General features: G+C 38.6%; 1 protein-coding gene across 1 annotated transcript in view; it reads right to left on the bottom strand.

The window, feature by feature from the left end:
• The window catches only part of Cdc45 (cell division cycle protein 45), a 309,294-nt gene that overhangs the window by 102,677 nt on the left and 188,639 nt on the right, over nucleotides 1-17,978 (bottom strand). The window contains exon 13 of the mRNA XM_090392057.1: nucleotides 9,558-9,656. Coding sequence (XP_090248183.1) covers nucleotides 9,558-9,656 — 99 coding nt within the window. The remainder of the gene's footprint in view (nucleotides 1-9,557; nucleotides 9,657-17,978) is intronic.

Below are 17,978 nucleotides of genomic sequence, written 5' to 3'. Positions count from 1 at the left end.
TTTCTTAGACTTGGCGAAGGCATTTGACAGGGTACCACATGATAAGCTGATATTTAAGTTGCAGCACATGGGTCTGGATGTCAGATTGGTCAACTGGATTCAGGATTGGCTGTCTGATAGGTATCAGAGAGTTGTGTAAGGTGGAGCAGTTTCCAGGAGGCAGAGAGTTACAAGTAGGGTCCCACAGGGCTCAGTACTAGGACCTATATTGTTTAACCTTTATATCAATGACATAGCCAGTGGATTGCAGGGGGATATTCAGTTGTTTGTGGATGATGCGAAGCTGGGAAGGATTATTTGTAAGAGTGCGGATGTGGTAGCCCTGCAAGAGGATTTAAATAAGCTAGATAGATGGGCAAATGAATGGGGGTGTCAGTTTAATGCGGCAAAATGTAAGGTCTTGAGGTTTGGGAAACATCGATGGGATGCTGCATACTCTATGGGAGGAGTTATACTGGAGGAAGTAGGGGAGACAAGAGATCTGGGGTTGATGATTGATAGAAACCTGAAGTTTAGGGGACATATTGCAAAGGTGGTGAAGGTAACACAGAGGATTGCTGCAATTACGAGAAGGACACTGACCTGCAGAGATAAGAGGGTTATCATTCCGTTGTATAAGTCTCTGATCAGACCACACTTGGACTATTGTTCTCAGATTTGGTCCCCAGGATTTGAAGGGGATAAATTAACTGTGGAAAGGATACAAAGACGGATGACAAAGATGGTTTCAGGACTGTACATGGATAGTTATGAGGATCGGCTGAGAGAATGTGGACTGCAGAGTTTGGTGGATAGAAGGAGAGGTGATATGATTGAGACTTTTAAACTGTTGAGAGGTGGTTACAGGGTTGACACTGGGGAGTTCTTTCGCTTGGTTGAACAGCAGGAAGGAGTGATGACAAGAGGCCATCCCTGGAAGTTACGAAAGGAAACTGTGAGCAAGAGGGTAAGGAGTGGTTTCTTTGTGTGGAGGGTGGTTGAGCCTTGGAATGCATTGCCTGATGGAGTGGTGGGAGCGAGAACGGTCAGTGAGTTTAAAGAGTGGTATGATAGACTTTGTGTTTCTCAGGGGGGGGCTCCCCTCAATGAGTCTTGACAGACTTTATGTCTTAGGAAGGACCTCCCTCGATGAATCTTTTGACTCCTTGGAGGCCTGAATAATAATAATAATAATAATAAACAAATTGATGAAATGAGTGGAAGGAGGGTAATTATGGGGGAAATTCAACTATGGTAACATTGATTGGAAGGAGGAGAGGACACATGTGAGGAAGGAACTGGATTTTATTCAATTATTAAGGGATAACTATCTGACACAGCATGTAATTGAAAATACTAGGGGTTTGAGAGTGCTTGACCTGGTAATAGCATCTCAGAATTTGACTGTAATGAATATGACCATATTGCCACCTATTGGTGAGAGTGATCATAAGGTCTTGACCTGGGAGGTGGCTAAAGGTGTGGAATTTTCGATTAAGACAGAGTATATGTGGAATTACCATGCTGGCAAGTGTGACAAGCTTAGGAGATTGCTTGGTTCAGTGCCATGGCATGTAAAACTGCAAGGGCTGGATGTCGATAGAGCATGGGAAGTGGTCAAGGAGCATATACAGGAGGTTATGGCTGATTGTATACCCAGGGTCCGAATAGTAAAACAAGTAGGGGTTAAATGGATGAATAACAGCATTAAGCTTGAACTGCAAAAAAAGAAACAACTGTGGAGGGAATTTAAAGAGAAAGGTGACCTGCGAGCACATGAACGGTATAAAGCGCAGGCCAGAAGGGTAACGAGTGTGATAAAAAAAAGCAACAGCGGATTATGAAAGGAAACTAGTTATGCAAGCTAAAGAAAATCCCAAACAGTTCTTTCAATATGCTGCAAGCAAAAAAAAAACTGAACACGGCAGAATGATTTTAAGGAATGCCGATGGTAAGGAGGTCACTGAATCAGTCGATATAGTGGAATTACTGAGCGAGCACTTTGTAAGAGTATATCATCCAGGTGGTGACATTGAAAGAATGAAGGAACCATTAGTTTATACGGGAATTGTGATGAATGAAGTGGAGGTGAATAGTCTATTACAGAACCTTAATTTGAATACATCTGTGGGATTGGATGGTATACCGGCACAGGTCTTACGTGAAGCGGCTAAAGAATTATCAGTGCCCTTGACCATGTTGTTTAATCTGAGTCTCAGGTCTGGTTTAGTCCCGAAGGTGTGAAAAGAGGGGAAAATAGTTCCACTGTATAAAGGAGGATCCAAGACTACTGTTGCAAATTACCGACCGATCAGCATATCAGGAGTTGTTGTCAAGGTCTTGGAGAAAGTAGTCAAGGGAAAAATACAGGAACGGATTGATGAAAATGAGATACTGTACGAAGGACAGCATGGCTTTGTGAAGGGTAGATCATGCCTCAGTAACTTGCTCAAGTTTTATAACACAGTGACGGCTGAACTGGATAAGGGTAATGGGTTTACAGTGATACTGCTGGACCTGGCTAAGGCCTTTGACAGGATACCACATGGAATTCTAATCCATAAACTGCAACATATGGGAATTGATATAGGGTTGGTGAGATGGATATATGGATGGTTGATGGACAGATATCAGAGAGTAGTTTATTCAGGAGTAGAATCCAAAAGACGGCCTGTGACTAATGGTGTGCCGTAGGGTTCTGTTCTTGGACCACTTCTGTTTAATTTGTTCATTAACGATATAGGGAAGGATCTAAGAGGAACAGTTCATTTGTTTGCTGATGATGCAAAGTTGGGTAGGACAATAGTGAATGCAGAAGATGTCAAAATCTTGTAGGATGATTTGGATAGATTGGAGTTCTGGGCTAAGGAGAATGGATGTCAATTTAATGTGACAAAATGTAAGGTTATGCATTTTGGAGTGAAAAGATTAGCAGCAGTATACCACATTGGTGGAACTCTACTCCAGGAGATTGATGAGGCCAGGGAGTTCGGAGTGTTGGTGGATAGGGAGATGAAGTTTTGGGGACACATTGCAAAAGTGGCTAAATCAGCTCATCAACTCATTTGGTTGTTGAAAAAATACTTTGACGAGCAGAGACAAGTAAGTTATTGTTCCTCTGTACCGAGCCTTGATAAGACCTCATCTCGACTACTGTGCCCAGATTTGGTCACCTAGGTTTCTTCTTGATGGGGAGGAGGTGGAGAGGATCCAGAGGCGAGTGACCAAGATCATAGCAGGTCTATGGAATGAACCTTATGAGAACAGGTTGAAGATTTGTGGGTTGCAGAAATTGGTTGATAGGCAGAAAGGGGGAGATATGATTGAGACATTCAAATTGCTGAAGGGTTTCTATAGGATTAATTCAGAGGATATTTTTGTGTGGTTAGCAAGGGTTTTAGAGCTGGGTTCTTTACTTTTAGAGTGGTAAATGAGTGGAATAAGTTGCTAGAGTCTGATGTGGGTGCTATGTCAGTGAGTGAGTTCAAGGCAAGGTATGATAGATACTGTGGGAATGTCGAATAGTTATGTGGACATGATGTTTAGGGCCTCCCTCGATGAGTCTAAGGACTCCCTGGAGTCGCCCGTAATAATAATAATGTTTTCTACCACCATTCTGTCACTACTTGTTTCATTTAGCAAGCTTTCAAAGTAATTAATACACACATAAAGAATATCTTTATCTTCAGTTTTCATGTCGGCTTCATCATTTGTGATTCCTTTTACAGTACTCTTTCCTCCATTTCTAAGGTTTTCAATAGCCTCCAGAATATTTTGCCACTTTTCTAATATTTATTTCCTATGTTCCCATGACTTTTTTCTTTACCTAGTTTTACACTGTTCATCACTTTATATTTTTCCCTGTATTCTCTAAGAGCACAAGCTCACTTAATTGCCACAAATTTCAAGTACAGTTTCTTCTTTTACTTCACTGCTTATAACTTCCCAAATCCATGACCATGGAGTTTTGATTTTTCTATTCTTACAGACAACCTCGCCACATGCCTCTGTGGCTGAATCCAGGGAGGGGTTAGCCAGTGAATCTCCAAGGTTTGGTCCTTGCTTTCAAACTCTTTCATCTCTCTCCCCCCAAATGATGTTTGCATATTTAGTCTACAGTTCACTTCTGAAAGCTGTTTAACTTTGATCTGTTTTAAAACTTTCTTACAAATTCTTATTTTTAATATGATATTTAATTTTATCCTGCTCAAAACTAGATGGTGATCATTTGCAATTTCAAATTCTCTGTAAACACTTGTGTCCTGAACCAGTGTAAAAAACATCACTATCAACAATAAACAAAATTAATGAGACTTTTCTTATTTCGTGCATCTTCTCTCCATGTGAATTTGTGCACATTTTTATGTTAGTTATTATTAACATGGTGTTTGTAATAACTAGTCCATGTCCTCAACAGAAAACTAGCAGGCATTTCATGTTATTATTAGCATTGTTCTTTTCTCAAAATTTTTCAAAAAATATTTCTATATGGTTGGTAATCATTTTGTACCCTGCTGTACACCCCTTGAGGGTACATGTCAGGAATTTGATGATGATGATAAGGACCACTTTTTCTTTTTCCCTGTAAGCTGCTTCTTTTAATGACTCTAAAAATTCCTCAGTAGAACCTTCTATGGGATCATAGGCACAAATAAGTTTCAATTGTTCACAGTTGTAAATTAACATTTGCCCACTCGTTGTTACCAACCGCTCAAGAAGGTTATCATCATATTTCATGCTAAATACTATAGCTACTCCTCCTCCTTTTCCCTGATTGTTATTGCCCATATATATCAGAGAATGAATATCAATAGATCTCAGTATGGTGACTGCTCTTCTAAGTACGACACCCAGACCAGTACCTAGGTCGTCTGCGGATGATTTGGTGCCCGCACGTCATACCTGAATGGTACGGCATAGGAAGAAGCTGCTGCATAGTCTCAACGGCTGCCTTGATACTTCCATTGCCGGACTGGTGGACGAGTGGTTAGCATATCTGCTCTCCAGCCAAACATCCATGCCCGCCGTGGACATGGATGTTTGTGATGTCTGTGAAAATGCTAGTGGTGGTGCTAGGCAGTAGATGGCATTGGTGCAGTTGTAGTTGGTGGATTGAGTGGTGGAAATGGAGAGTTGTATAGAGTGGTGCCCTCCCTTGATGAGTCATTAGACTCCCTGGAGGTGTCATATAATAATAATAATAAAACATATTGTATTAGTTGCACCGTATTGTACGAGGGTTGTTTGAACATTTTGGTAAAAAAATAAGTTAAACACATTTTTTGAACATCACCTTTATTTCTCAACATAGTCCCCATCAAGGTCTACACATTTGGTCCAGCAAGTTTCCAATTTTTTCATCCCATCTAAAAAGTAGCATATGTCAAATTGTGCAAAACACTCATCGACAGCCTTGATGACATCCTCGTTTGAAGAAAATGTTTTCCCAATGAGCCAATTTTTAAGTTTGGGAACAACACAAGAAGTCACCCAGGGCTAAGTTTGGATTCAAACTTAGCCATGTTCAATTCGAACCTCAATTTGTGCAATTTTGCCATTGTTGGCCGATGTTTGAGACGGTGCATTGTCTTGATGAAAGAGCACTTTTTTGTGTGCCAATCTTGGCCATTTTTTTTTTCAGTTCTTCTTTTAAATGGTCCAACAATAATGCATAATAGACTCCTGTTATTGTCTTACCCTTTTTCCAAATAGTCTATCATGATAATTCCTTGGGAATCCCAAAAAACAGTGGCCATCACCTTCCCAGCTGACAAAAGGTTTTCACTTTTTTGGTGCTCTTTTATCAGGCATTGTCCACTGTTTTGACTGCTGCTTGGACTCAGGTGTATAGTGATCCAAGTTTCGTCTACAGTCACGAATCGACGCAAAAAATCCTGCGAATTGCAATTAAACATCGCCAAACACTGTGTTGAAATGTCTTTTCGCATGCATTTTTGATCGAAAGTCAACAGTCGCAGCACCCATCACACACAACTTTTTCATGTGGAATTTTTTGTGCAGGATATTATACATCCGTTCAGTTGAGATGCCTACAATCTCAGAAATTTCCCGCACTTTCACTTGGTGGTCTTCCATAATGATACCATGGATTTTGTCAATCATTTCCTTCATAGTGACCTCAGTCAGGCGTCCGGAGTGCGTTTCATCTTCGATGGACTTACAACCATGTTTAAACTCATTTATACAAAAATAAACAGTCTTTAATGCTGGTGCAGAGCATGAATTGCATCTAACTCAGCTTTGATCTGTGTGGCTGTCCACTTCTTCAAATAAAAGTGTTTTATTCCCTGCATGAAACTCATTTTTCTCCATTTTTATAAAAAAAATGCGAACACGGTTATTTTAAATGTTTGCCAAACAAGAACTATGTGTCGCATGTGGCTAAAATTTTTGCCAGGGATCATGAAATACATTATACGTGCCGACACTGGTATGAATGAATGAAATTGTGTTGCCGTCTATTGGAAAATTGCCAAACTTTTCAAACACCCCTCATAATGCAATCCAATGACGCCTTCATTCATAATGCAATCCATAGAGATGAATCACAAGAGAAATAAAGTGCACAAAGGCCTTATAAATTTAACATCAAACTATCTTCCATTACTGTCCGACCACAGATGAGAGAAACTTCAACACTTCTGCGCATGTCAGAAAAAGGCGAATGCATTCCAATAATAGGGTAATCTTGTGTGATGAGGTGTTTATTATTACACGTCAGAAAATTAGCTTTTCTTTTATGGACATTCTAGTTTTTAAAATGGTAATTATTTTGCTTCTGTTGCAACAGGCAAAATAGCATGTGATTTCACGTGTTCATGAATTCGTACATTCCTTATTCTTTTCTCCCCATCAACATGAATTAACTGTGGATTTAGAACTTAAATATATGTATTGCTCTGTATATTATCTCCCAATTTATACAATTTAATTATAGCATTTTGAAGAGCTTTTAGCTTTTCCCCTGGAATTGTATCATAAGCTTTCTATTTCAGATCCACGCACGCACACAAAAAAAAAACTTGTTACATACATACATACATCTTCAAGGCTCACCTTTCCTAATTGGGTTGTGGGGGCAACAGCTGCAAGAGGAACTTCCAATGGTCACAATCCTCTGCCACCAAGCTCAGGTGATCTGGTGGGATTCCCAAACGTGTCCACCCAAGGTTTTGGATATAATCTATCCAGCGAGTCCTTGGCCTTCCACATGGCCTCCCACCCTCTGGCTTGGCAAAGAGGGCCTGCTGAGGGAGCCTCTCTTGTGGCATTCTGACCAGGTGCCTGTACCAACGTAACTGTGTTCTCTCAACACGGAGAAGCAGCGGTTGAGTATTGAGGGTTTCCCAAATTGCAGAAACTTCTGACTCTGTCGAGTCTTGTTAGCCCCGCAACCCCTCGAAGGAACCTCATTTCAGCAGCTTGGATTCGTGTCTGCATTCTTTTGGTCATTACCCAACTCTCATGACCATAGGTGAGGATGGGGACATAGACTGTATTGAAGACAGCCAGCTTTGCCTTCTGGCTTAACTCCCGCTTCAATACTACCGAACGGCCAAGCTCCCGCAGTATTGAGCTTGGCCAATTCGAGTATCTAGCTCTACGTCCAATTTTCCATCATTTGTGAATATGGACCCAAGGTATTTAAACTTCTCCACCTGCCTCAATTGGGACTCCACTTACATGTAGAGTCCACTGGGATGGTTGTCTTGAGACCACAAATGTTTCAGTTTTGGCCACACTGATCTTCATTCCGCATAGTTTGTAGCTGCACAAACAGCTACAAACCTATCCAGGGTCTGCTGGAGGTCATCTGTGGAAGAGCTAAGCACAACTAGGTCATCTGCAAAAAGCAGATGTCCAATGCTACATCTTCCAATTCTGACATACTCACTGCCTCGGCTGTGCCAATCAATCCAGTCCATAAATATTATGAAAAGGAGGGGTAACAGAACACACCCTTGGAGGAGGCCAACGGAGACTGTGAAAGGTTCAGACTTTGTGCTGTTTACCCTGACACAAAACTCTGGGCATTCATACAGGGACTTGATGGTAGCTAATAGTTGGCCATCCACTCCATACTCCTGTACTACTTGCCAAAGCTTATCCTGAGGAACCCGGTCATATGCCTTCTCCAAGTCCACAAAAGATGTGTAGACATTCTTGGCATATTCCCAAGATTTCTCAAAGACTTGCCTTAAAGTGAAGATTTGGTCAGTTGTGCTTCTACCAGGACAAAAGCCACATTGTTCTACATGGAACTTTGACTCAACTATGCTCCTGCACCGTCTTTCCAAGTACTTAGCATACACTTTCCCAGGCAGGCTGAGCAGAGAGAGAGATGCCATGATAGTTACTGCAATCCTTCTGGTCTCCCTCCTTAAAGACTGGTATTATTAGGCCTGTCTGCCATTGCTTTGGTGCTCGCCCAGATATCCAAGCAGCCTGACACACTCGAGTCAGCCAGAGAACACTGTTTCGATTTAAGGCTTTTAACATTTCGGGGCAAATTTCATCATCGCCAGCAGCCTTGCCTGATTTTAGCGATTTTATTGCTAAATGGACCTCTTCTACTGTGAGACTACTCATTGCCCCGATCTGTACCTCTTGGATGTCCACAAATGCTGGGCCACCCAGGTTAAGAAGGCTCTCAAAGTATTCCTTCCATCTGTGGAGGATATCCTTCTCGGTTGTTAAAAGTGCACTATCAGAGGCCTTAATTGCCCTTGCTGTGCGATTTCCTCCCTTGAAGGTGGCGGATGGTCTGCCATAATACTTTGTTTGCATTTGCATAGGATGCGTCTAATCTTTCTCCAAAGGATTCCCAAACCTTCTGCTTTGCTGTCTTTACTGCCTCAGTTATATCCATAATTTCTAAATTTGCTTTAAAGTGAATATCTCAACCATAACAATCCTTATCTGGGCTGAACTTGTTTCCCTCCCCTCCTCCGAGTTATCTTTCACAATTTTTTATTTTATTTTTTGAACAAGAATAAAGAAATTTCTCTGCAATTCTCAAATTCAATTTTATTTTCCTTTTCACTAGGATACAGCCCTATCCCAATCACCAATCAATGTAGCTACTATGAAACTTTTATACCACCATATGAGTATTTGTGGTTGAACATGCACAAAAGGATATTTGTGCATGTGTAATTTTTGTGAGTAGCAGAAAAGCTCTTATTGCTAACATTACTGTTAGCAATAAGGTCTAAAGTAATACTAGTAAAACAGGACTACATTTTTTTGCCCAAATAATGTTTTAGGATTGATCAGCAAAGAAAGATAAGGTAACAGAAAACTCAAGCAATTTATGACCACAGGTATACAAATCCAATACCTGTTGGAAAACTGCTCTGGTATTCTGAATTTCTTTAGAAGTTTCATAGTACAACCTGTAGTTTAATTCTTAGTATGAAATATGATATTTTGTATATCTTATTTTTCTTGTGAATTCATCCCCTCCGCAGATAGGCTGGCAATAGGATCAAAGAAATATAATCAGTTTTCTAACGATATAAATAGTATCAACATGGAAATTTGTATTTAATGCTCACCCATATTTTTCTGACATAGCCTCTAACCAAGTGCTTACGTTAGCTTTTAGCTGCATATCCATAGCTGAGAATTTCTGTTTACACTGTATTAAAGGTAATCTGTTAGGAGAGAAAAAAAACAAACTAATAATTACAAAGAAAAAATTACGTCCCTATAAGTAATTACATATCCTTTTTTAAAGGTAATAACTTCTTTTATTATAGAAAATCAGATATGAATTTTTTCATCATCATCAAATTCCTGACATGTACCCTCGAGGGGTGTACAGGATATGATAGTACTACATGAAAAATTTACATCATTACTAACTTTCTATCAACAATTTTCCTCCAAATCAATCTGTTATCTGTCAAGACTATAAAATTACCAGATCTTATATTTCTTTCTTCTAAGGCACTTTTTTACTGTATCAATCAACCTATATTGTGGTCTTCCTTTGAGTCTTTTTCCTGCCAACCTGGCAGAGAACACTTCTTTTGCTAATCTTTCCTCTCCCATTCTGTTTAAGTGACCATACCTGAGATTAGCTCAGCTAACACATTCCTGGATGCTGACAATGTCAAATTCTTTCCTAATATCGTCGTTTTTAATATGATATTGCCATTGATGCCATCTGTTCATACTCCTAATCTTTCTCAGACTCTCATATCTGTGGCCTCTAGTCTTTGGTCAAGTGTTTTACTTCTGATCCAGCTCTCAGATCCATAAGTTAAAATGGTTTGAACATTGTCTTGTATACAGCTGATTTAGTGTTCCGACTAATTTCTCTCTTATTCCATATGAATTTAATCAATTGACTTCCTACCATACCAGCTTTGTTGATTCTGTTGTCTATTTCCATATTTAATTTACTATCTTCACTAAAAATCGTGCCTAAGTAGTTGAAATGTTTTACTTGTTCCACAGGTTCTCCATTCACAATGCAGTTGATATTTTCAATGCTTTTACCTATTTTCATTGTCTTGTTATCGCTGACCATCATACCAAATCTATTACAACAGTTATTCAATTTAGTTAAGGAATCGTGCAGAGTTGTAGTGTATTAATTTACAAGTATAACATCATCTGCATAAAGAAAAGAGCTGAGATTAACATCTGTAATTTTGATCTCAGGTTTAATACCACTTTCTTTAAGTATTACTTGATATAATGTTCCATTGACACCGTACAAATGTAGCGTTTTGAATAGCTTTTCTCTTGGCACCTCGTCATATGCCCTTTCCAAATCTACAAAACTTAAATACAGATCTTTGTTATATTAGCATCATTTTTCAACTATTTGTCGTAAAGTGAAAATCTGATCCTGACAGCCTCTATATGATCTGAATCCAGCTGGTTCCTCATGAAGCTTCCCTTCCACAAACCTTCTTAACTGTTTCTCAAGTATACTTGCATAAATCTTACCAGGAACACTCAGTAGGTAAATACCTCTGTAATTCTCACACTCAGTTTTATTTTCCTATTTATATATCGGTACTATGATAGCTCTACTCCAATCATCTGCAATTCGTCCTTATGCCCAGGCTTCTGAACTATGCAGTGCAGCCACTGTAAGACTTTTATACCTCCATATTTGAACATTTCTGGTTTAATACCATCTACTCCCACTGCATTTCCGCATTTCACGGCTTTTTCTACTTCATGTAAGAATATGTATTCCTGATTGCATGCCTGCCGAGTGTTTTTTTACCGCTGTGCTGTCACTGATTGTTTCATTTAGCAATTTTTCAAATTACTCCATACATCAAAGAGATCTTTTTCTCTAGTTTTTATGTCACCTTTTTCATCTCTAATTCCTTTTACAGCACTGTTTCCTCCATTTCTTACCAGTCTTTCCATGACTTTTGTTTAGCTAGTTTTACACGGTGTTTAGCTTTCTTACATTTGTCTCTGTATTCTCTAAGAGCACAAGCTGAATTATTTGCCAGAAACTTTTGATATGCTTTCTTCTTTTCCTTCACTGCCTCTTTAATTTCCTTGGAGTTCTGATTTTTTTTTCCTTGCAGGCAACCTCACCACATGCTTCTTTGGATGAATCAATCAATGTTTTCTTCAGGGCTTGCCACTGAATCTCCAAAGTTTGGTTCCTGTTCTCAAACTCTTGCATTTTTTCTTGAATAATATTTGTGTATTTTAGTCTACAGTTCACACCTGAGAGCTGCTCAACTTTTTGCTTTAAAACTTTCTTACATGTTATTCTTTTCAATATGAAATTCAATTTTATCCTGCTCAAGATTAAATGGTGATCACTTCCAATTTGAAATCCTCTGTACACTCTGGTATCCATTGAGAAAAATCACTATCAACAATAACAGTCAATGAGACTTTTCTTATTCCTTGCCTCTTCTCTCCATGTGAATTTGTGCACATTTTTATGTTGGAGCATTGTGTTAGTAATAACCAGTCCATGTCCTGAGCAGAAATCCAACAGGTATTTGCCATTATTATTAGCTTTATTTTTCTCCAAATTTTCCAAAATATTTCTGTATGCCTGACAATCATTTCCAACTCTGATATTTAGATCCCCAACAAGCACCAACTTTTCATTTTTCATTGTGTCAGTTTCTTTCTCTAAAGCATCAAAAAATTCCTCCATTTTTACCTTAGTAGAACTTTCTGTGGGACCATAGGCACAAATACATCTAATTGTCCAGTTCTCCATTCCGATATTTGCCCACATCATTCTATTTTATATATTGCCTGCCATTCAAGAAGATTAGCCTCATATTTAGTGTTGAATACTATGGCTACTCCTTTTTTTCATTGATTGTCATTGCCTGAATATAACATTTTGTATTTATTGCTCAGAATGATCTAACTAGTTTTTGTCTTTTTTGTTTCAGTCATCCCTTATTACATCAATCTGGTACTTATTCAATTCCTCAGCTAGCTCCATTTCTTTGCCATTCAGGTTTCTTATGTTGATAGTACTGATCTTGAATTCTTGTGATGTGAGTTCAGGTGTGTTTCAGGATTTGTGCCAGTAGCTGACTTTTTGTTGTTCACTCTGGTTCCCTGGTGAAAACAATGGGGACCTTGTTTTACCAGGCAACACCCCTGCCAGTAGGAAATTCTGTCATGTTATATCATCATTTTATATAGTGGTTTAAGCCAATAAGAATACAATTTGGTCAGCTAAATTCCAAATTGCCAGCCCATCCTCATTTGTTCAGTATCCAGGTAGATACCTAACAGAGGTGCACCATGAGAATGTTAGGATTGGACATTAGGTCATAAGCCCTTGTCAGTTCTACGCATTCTTTTAAAGGCTATGTGGAGGTCTCCTCTCAGTTTTACAGCTTTGACCCTTGAGCATCCCTTGAATTTTTTCACTTACTTTGATTATCGATATTAGAGTACAGGGAAGGACTGAAAGGATTATTTCTTTGCAAGAAATAAAACTTGAAAAAGGATTGAGTTTGCCAGCAATAAAATTTACAAGACCATATATTTCACTGAAGAATGTTTCAGAGATCAGAAATTAATTGAATTGTACTACCATAAGCACAACTGGAAAAAACAATGGGACATTGCATCCTTCGACTGGAAAAGACCCAAGTTCAAAAGACATATTTCGGTGATCACACCACATTTTTTATTATTCAGTTATACAACATACTGAAATAATAGTTCCCAACAAGTTACATAAATCGTAGGATTTACATCTTCAGGGGTAAATAGTAAAGTTTAAACAAGAGAAATTAATAAATACAAATCATAACCACCTGGCTATGACCTGAGTTCAATTCTTGTTGTGACAAGAATTGAACTTGAATTGAACAATCTTTATATGGGCTTTTTCAAATGAAAGTAACTTAGTCACTCTCATACAGAGGCAGTAGGATTTTTTCTCCTGGAAACTCTAGTTTTTCATCCTACATACAGACAAATTGAATAACGACACACAATTTAGAGGCAAAAAATAATATTGGTAGTGAGTGGTAGATGGCATTGTTTGTTGATAGTGTTGTGTGTAGTTAGAAGATTAAATATGGTGAGCTGTGTATAGTTGAGTAGAGGGTCCTTCCACAAAAAAAAGCAAATGTTTGTAACGAAGTCAATGACGGAGGGAAAAAGTTCGGAACTGGACCAAGTTCTCATAACCTGGTTTAATTTTCATGTAAGTGAAGGTGTGGAAATTTCTGGTGATTTATTAAAGGAACAAGCCAAAATGTTTCATGAAGAGCTGGGATTGCAACACAAGTGTGAATATTCAGAAGGTTGGCTGCATCGTTTCAAGTCGCGATATGGCTTACATTTTCGTGCAGTGTGTGGGGAAAAACATTCAGCAGACAAAGATGCGGCTAGTGCATATGTGGATGAATTTGCAAAGTTAGTTAGTGATGAACATTTAAGTCCTGAACAAGTGTACAATCTGACAAGACTGCCTTGTTTTGGAGATGTACGCCAAAAAAGAACTCTAACAACTGAGGATGCAGAATCGCCATCGGGGTTTAAAGCTTCGAAGGATCGTGTCACGGTAATGTGCTGCTCTAATGCTGCGGGTACCCATAGATGTAAGTTGCTCGTTATCAGCAAAAGTTTACATCCGAGGGCCTTCAAGAGTATGACACAGTTTCCTGTCCATTACCGTGCCAACAAGAAGGGATGGGTTACCACTGATATTACATTGGATTGGTTTCAAAACTGTTTTGTTCCTGAGGCTAGGGCTCACTGTAACTCAGTTGGATTAGACCCTAATTGCAAGATACTTCTTATTTTAGACAATTGTTCGGCACATCCAAAAGCCGATCTTCTAGTGAAAGATAATGTTTTTGTTGTCTACCTTCCACCCAACTGCACATCACTAATTCAACCACAGGACATTGGTATTATACGTTCTATGAAGTATAAGTATCGATCCCTGTTAATGAGGTGCCTAGCGAGTTCAGAAGTTCATAAAAGAATTCAACATTAAGGAAGCAGTGTACTGTGTTGCCAATGCATAGAAGTCTGTGAAAACATCAATACTGAAAAATGGATGGCATAAATTGTGGCCAAGTTTAATGTTTACTTCTCATTCTAACGAAGACACTGAAAATAATATTGCAGGGTTTAGGGCTCCCAAAGAAAAGCAGCTTATACAGGAACTTCTTGCTTATGTTAAAGATGTAACCAATCCTGATGCCAAGGAGCTTTCAAGGATAAATGAAGATGTTTTAACAGAATGGATGAATGTCGATGATAATGTGCCTACAGTTCATCATTACACTGATTCTGAAATTGTAGATATGGTTAAGTCTGGAGAGAAATGCCTCTACAGGTAGTGATGAAGATGAAAGCAGTGACGAAAATGAGAAAGATGTGAGAGAAAGAATCTCTATTGACAGGTTAATTACATTGACAACTGAACTGCTGGCTGGACTAGAGCAACGAAGTTTTGTAAGTGAACAAGAAATCATGAATGTTTACTTGCTCCAAGATAAACTTATTAGAGAAAGACCCAAATATATGAAGCAGCAGACACTGCACGATATATTCAAGAAAATAGCTAGTAAGCAGCAGTGGTGTCCACACTTGATAATTCACTGCCATTAACTTCAAGTCAACCAGATGTGCTGTCACCACCATCAACATTTTATTAATTAAAATTCTGAGGAACTATTTTATTCAGTTGAACTAAAATTCTGTAGAACAGTTATATTTAGTTGGTGAACATTAAATTTTCATAAGCTTTTCATTTAGTGTTTAATTTTCTTTCTTTAAAGGACTGTGCAGGTAGTCATTTTCTGTTAAAAATATACAGCATATATAACCATCCGAAATCTGGCATTTTCAAAAATCCGGCACCCTTCGGGTCCGGAGGTTGCCGGATTTTTAAATACCTACCTGTAGTAGCATTTCCTTTATCTGCTTTGGTTGTGTGTGTGTGTGTGTGTGCACGTGTTTATTTTTTTTTTTTTTTTCCCTGCATAACTTTTTTTAAGTGCTGATATTTCTTTAGGTGGAATGTTCCTCTTGGGAGATTTGGATTTCATCAGAATACCAGCCACATCAAGACACATGTTATTAGCAATGTGGGTGAGGGATCAAAGATACCACATGAAAATAATGCTGGTCATTATTTTCAAAACTGGTGCTTTTATGGACCAATGGTGAAAGTTTGCTCTCCATGAGTGCATTGACAGAAGAATCTCACAGGTCTCCTTAAATTTACATTCATACCCTGTTTTGGTGTGAGGTGCTTTTCCAGTCAATTCTATGTAACATCTTCAGGGCACGATCAGAAAGAACAGCTAGAATTGACTGGAAAAGCACCTGTTGTTTACATCACACCAAAACATGGTATGAACGTAAATTTAAGGAGGCCTGTGAGATTCTTATCAATCACCCTAATCTTAACAATAATGATGGTCTAAAAATCCCAAGAAAATGGAAGGCACATATTCTACCCACTTAACCTTTCTCCCTAGTTAAATATAAATAGGACCATAGGTAATCCAGGATCCTAAATCTAATTTGAGAGTTGTTCAATAAGTCTGTGCAAAAATGAAGAAAACAATTTTTTTGGAGACAAACATTTTTTATTTTTCAACATAGTCTCCTTTGAGGTCTATACACAGGCCTCCTTAAATTTACATTCATACCCTGTTTTGGTGTGAGGTGCTTTTCCAGTCAATTCTATGTAACATGTTCAGGGCACGATCAGAAAGAACAGCGTGACCATAGTCATTATATTTAACGTGTCTAACTATGGTCTAACTTAGTTCAACGATGCTTGAGTTTTTTGATCCGGTCCATATAGTATGATTTGTCCAACTCTTCAAAATAGGCAGTTGTTTCGGCAATCGCCTCATCGTTTGATGAAAATCTCTTTCCTGCCAGCCATTTTTTCATGTTTAGAAAGAGATAGTAGTCCGAGGGAGCCAAATCTGGAGGGGGAGGGGGGGGTGCGAAAGGACTTCGTAGTGTAAATTGAACAATTTTGCGGTCGCAATTGCAGAAGAGTAAGCAGGTGCGTTGTCGTGATGAAAAATAATCTTCTTTTTTGCCAAGTGTGGTCGTTTTTCCTTTATTCCATTATTTAAACGATCCAGCAAAGACGCATAATACACTCCAGTAATTGTTTTGCCCTTTTCCAAGAAGTCTATGAAGAATATGGCACGAGCATCCCAAAACACGGTGGCCATAACCTTTCCTGCTGAAGGAATGGTTTTCGCTTTCTCTGGTGCAGATTCCCCGGTTGCAACCCATTGTTTTGACTGTTTGACCATAGTTATTATCACTACCAGCCTGACCATACTCAGGCTGGTAGTGATGAATCCACATTTCGTCCACTGTTATGAAACAACACAAAAATTGTTCTGGATTCTGTTGAAACAGCTTCAAGTGTCCCTGCAACTTCACACGTTGACGCTTTTGATCCAGTGTGAGCAAACGCAGCACTCATCTTGTGGAGAGTTTTCTCACGTGTAAAATATTATGTATGCGGTCATTTGAGATGCTCACAGCCTTAGCAATTTCACGCACCTTCACTCCTCTATCACTGTATCATGGATTTTTTCAATAATTTCAGGAATAGTGACCTCAATAGGGCGTCCAGAATGTTCAGTGTCACTTGTGCTCATATGGCCACTTTGAAAGTTACTAAACCACTTATAAACCATTCTAATCAAAGGTGCAGACTCACCATAATGTTTATCAAGCTTTGGTTTCCTGAGCCATTTTGCCTTTCAAAAAGTAATGTTTAATCACTACATGAAATTCTTTTTCATCCATTTTCCACAAATCATGGTACTTGATTGATACAAATGAATGCCAAGCACAGAGTAATAGATCTATCTGACTGAAACTTAGTGTGTAAGGCGAGAGAGCCAGATTTGGCTCCCTCGGACTACTATCTGTTTCTAAACATGAAAAGTTGGCTGGCAGGAAAGAGATTTTCATCAATTCTCCAACAGTTGCCAGCAATTAAAAAATACGCACTGGTGGCACCATCTTTTAGACTTTGCATGGAATGGACTTATCGAACAACCCTCATATAACAATTGTCATGTTAAATTAGGACATCATTTTTTACTGTACCAAAACTATCTATATGAAAGAATGTTTCTCTGATGTCTTAAATAGAATATAGCTTTGATGTAGTTAATTTATTTTATTTCATTCATTTATTGTAATTTTATTTTAATTTCACTAGAGGTCAGGCCAGTAGAATAACTGTTGATTAAAACATCTCTTCAGCATACTATAAAATGTAATTTAGCTTGTCTCTCTCTCTGTGTGTGTGTGTGGTGTGGTGTGTGTACATACTCCAGATGATGACCTTAATATGAAGGTTGAAACATCGGGAAATTAAAATAATTATTTATAACATGGTTGTAGAGTCCACAATTTGTGTAAAATGGACACAGTCCTTGAAACTGAGCTCAATGCCCTTCACGACACCAATTTAGTGAACGGCTCATAAAAAATACTGC

This window comes from Typopeltis vanoorti, chromosome 4 (genome assembly GCF_054136105.1).
Source record: "Typopeltis vanoorti isolate ZY-2024b chromosome 4, IOZ_Tvanoo_1.0, whole genome shotgun sequence".
Taxonomy (NCBI): domain Eukaryota; kingdom Metazoa; phylum Arthropoda; class Arachnida; order Uropygi; family Thelyphonidae; genus Typopeltis; species Typopeltis vanoorti.
This window is presented reverse-complemented; position numbering and strand designations above follow the sequence as displayed.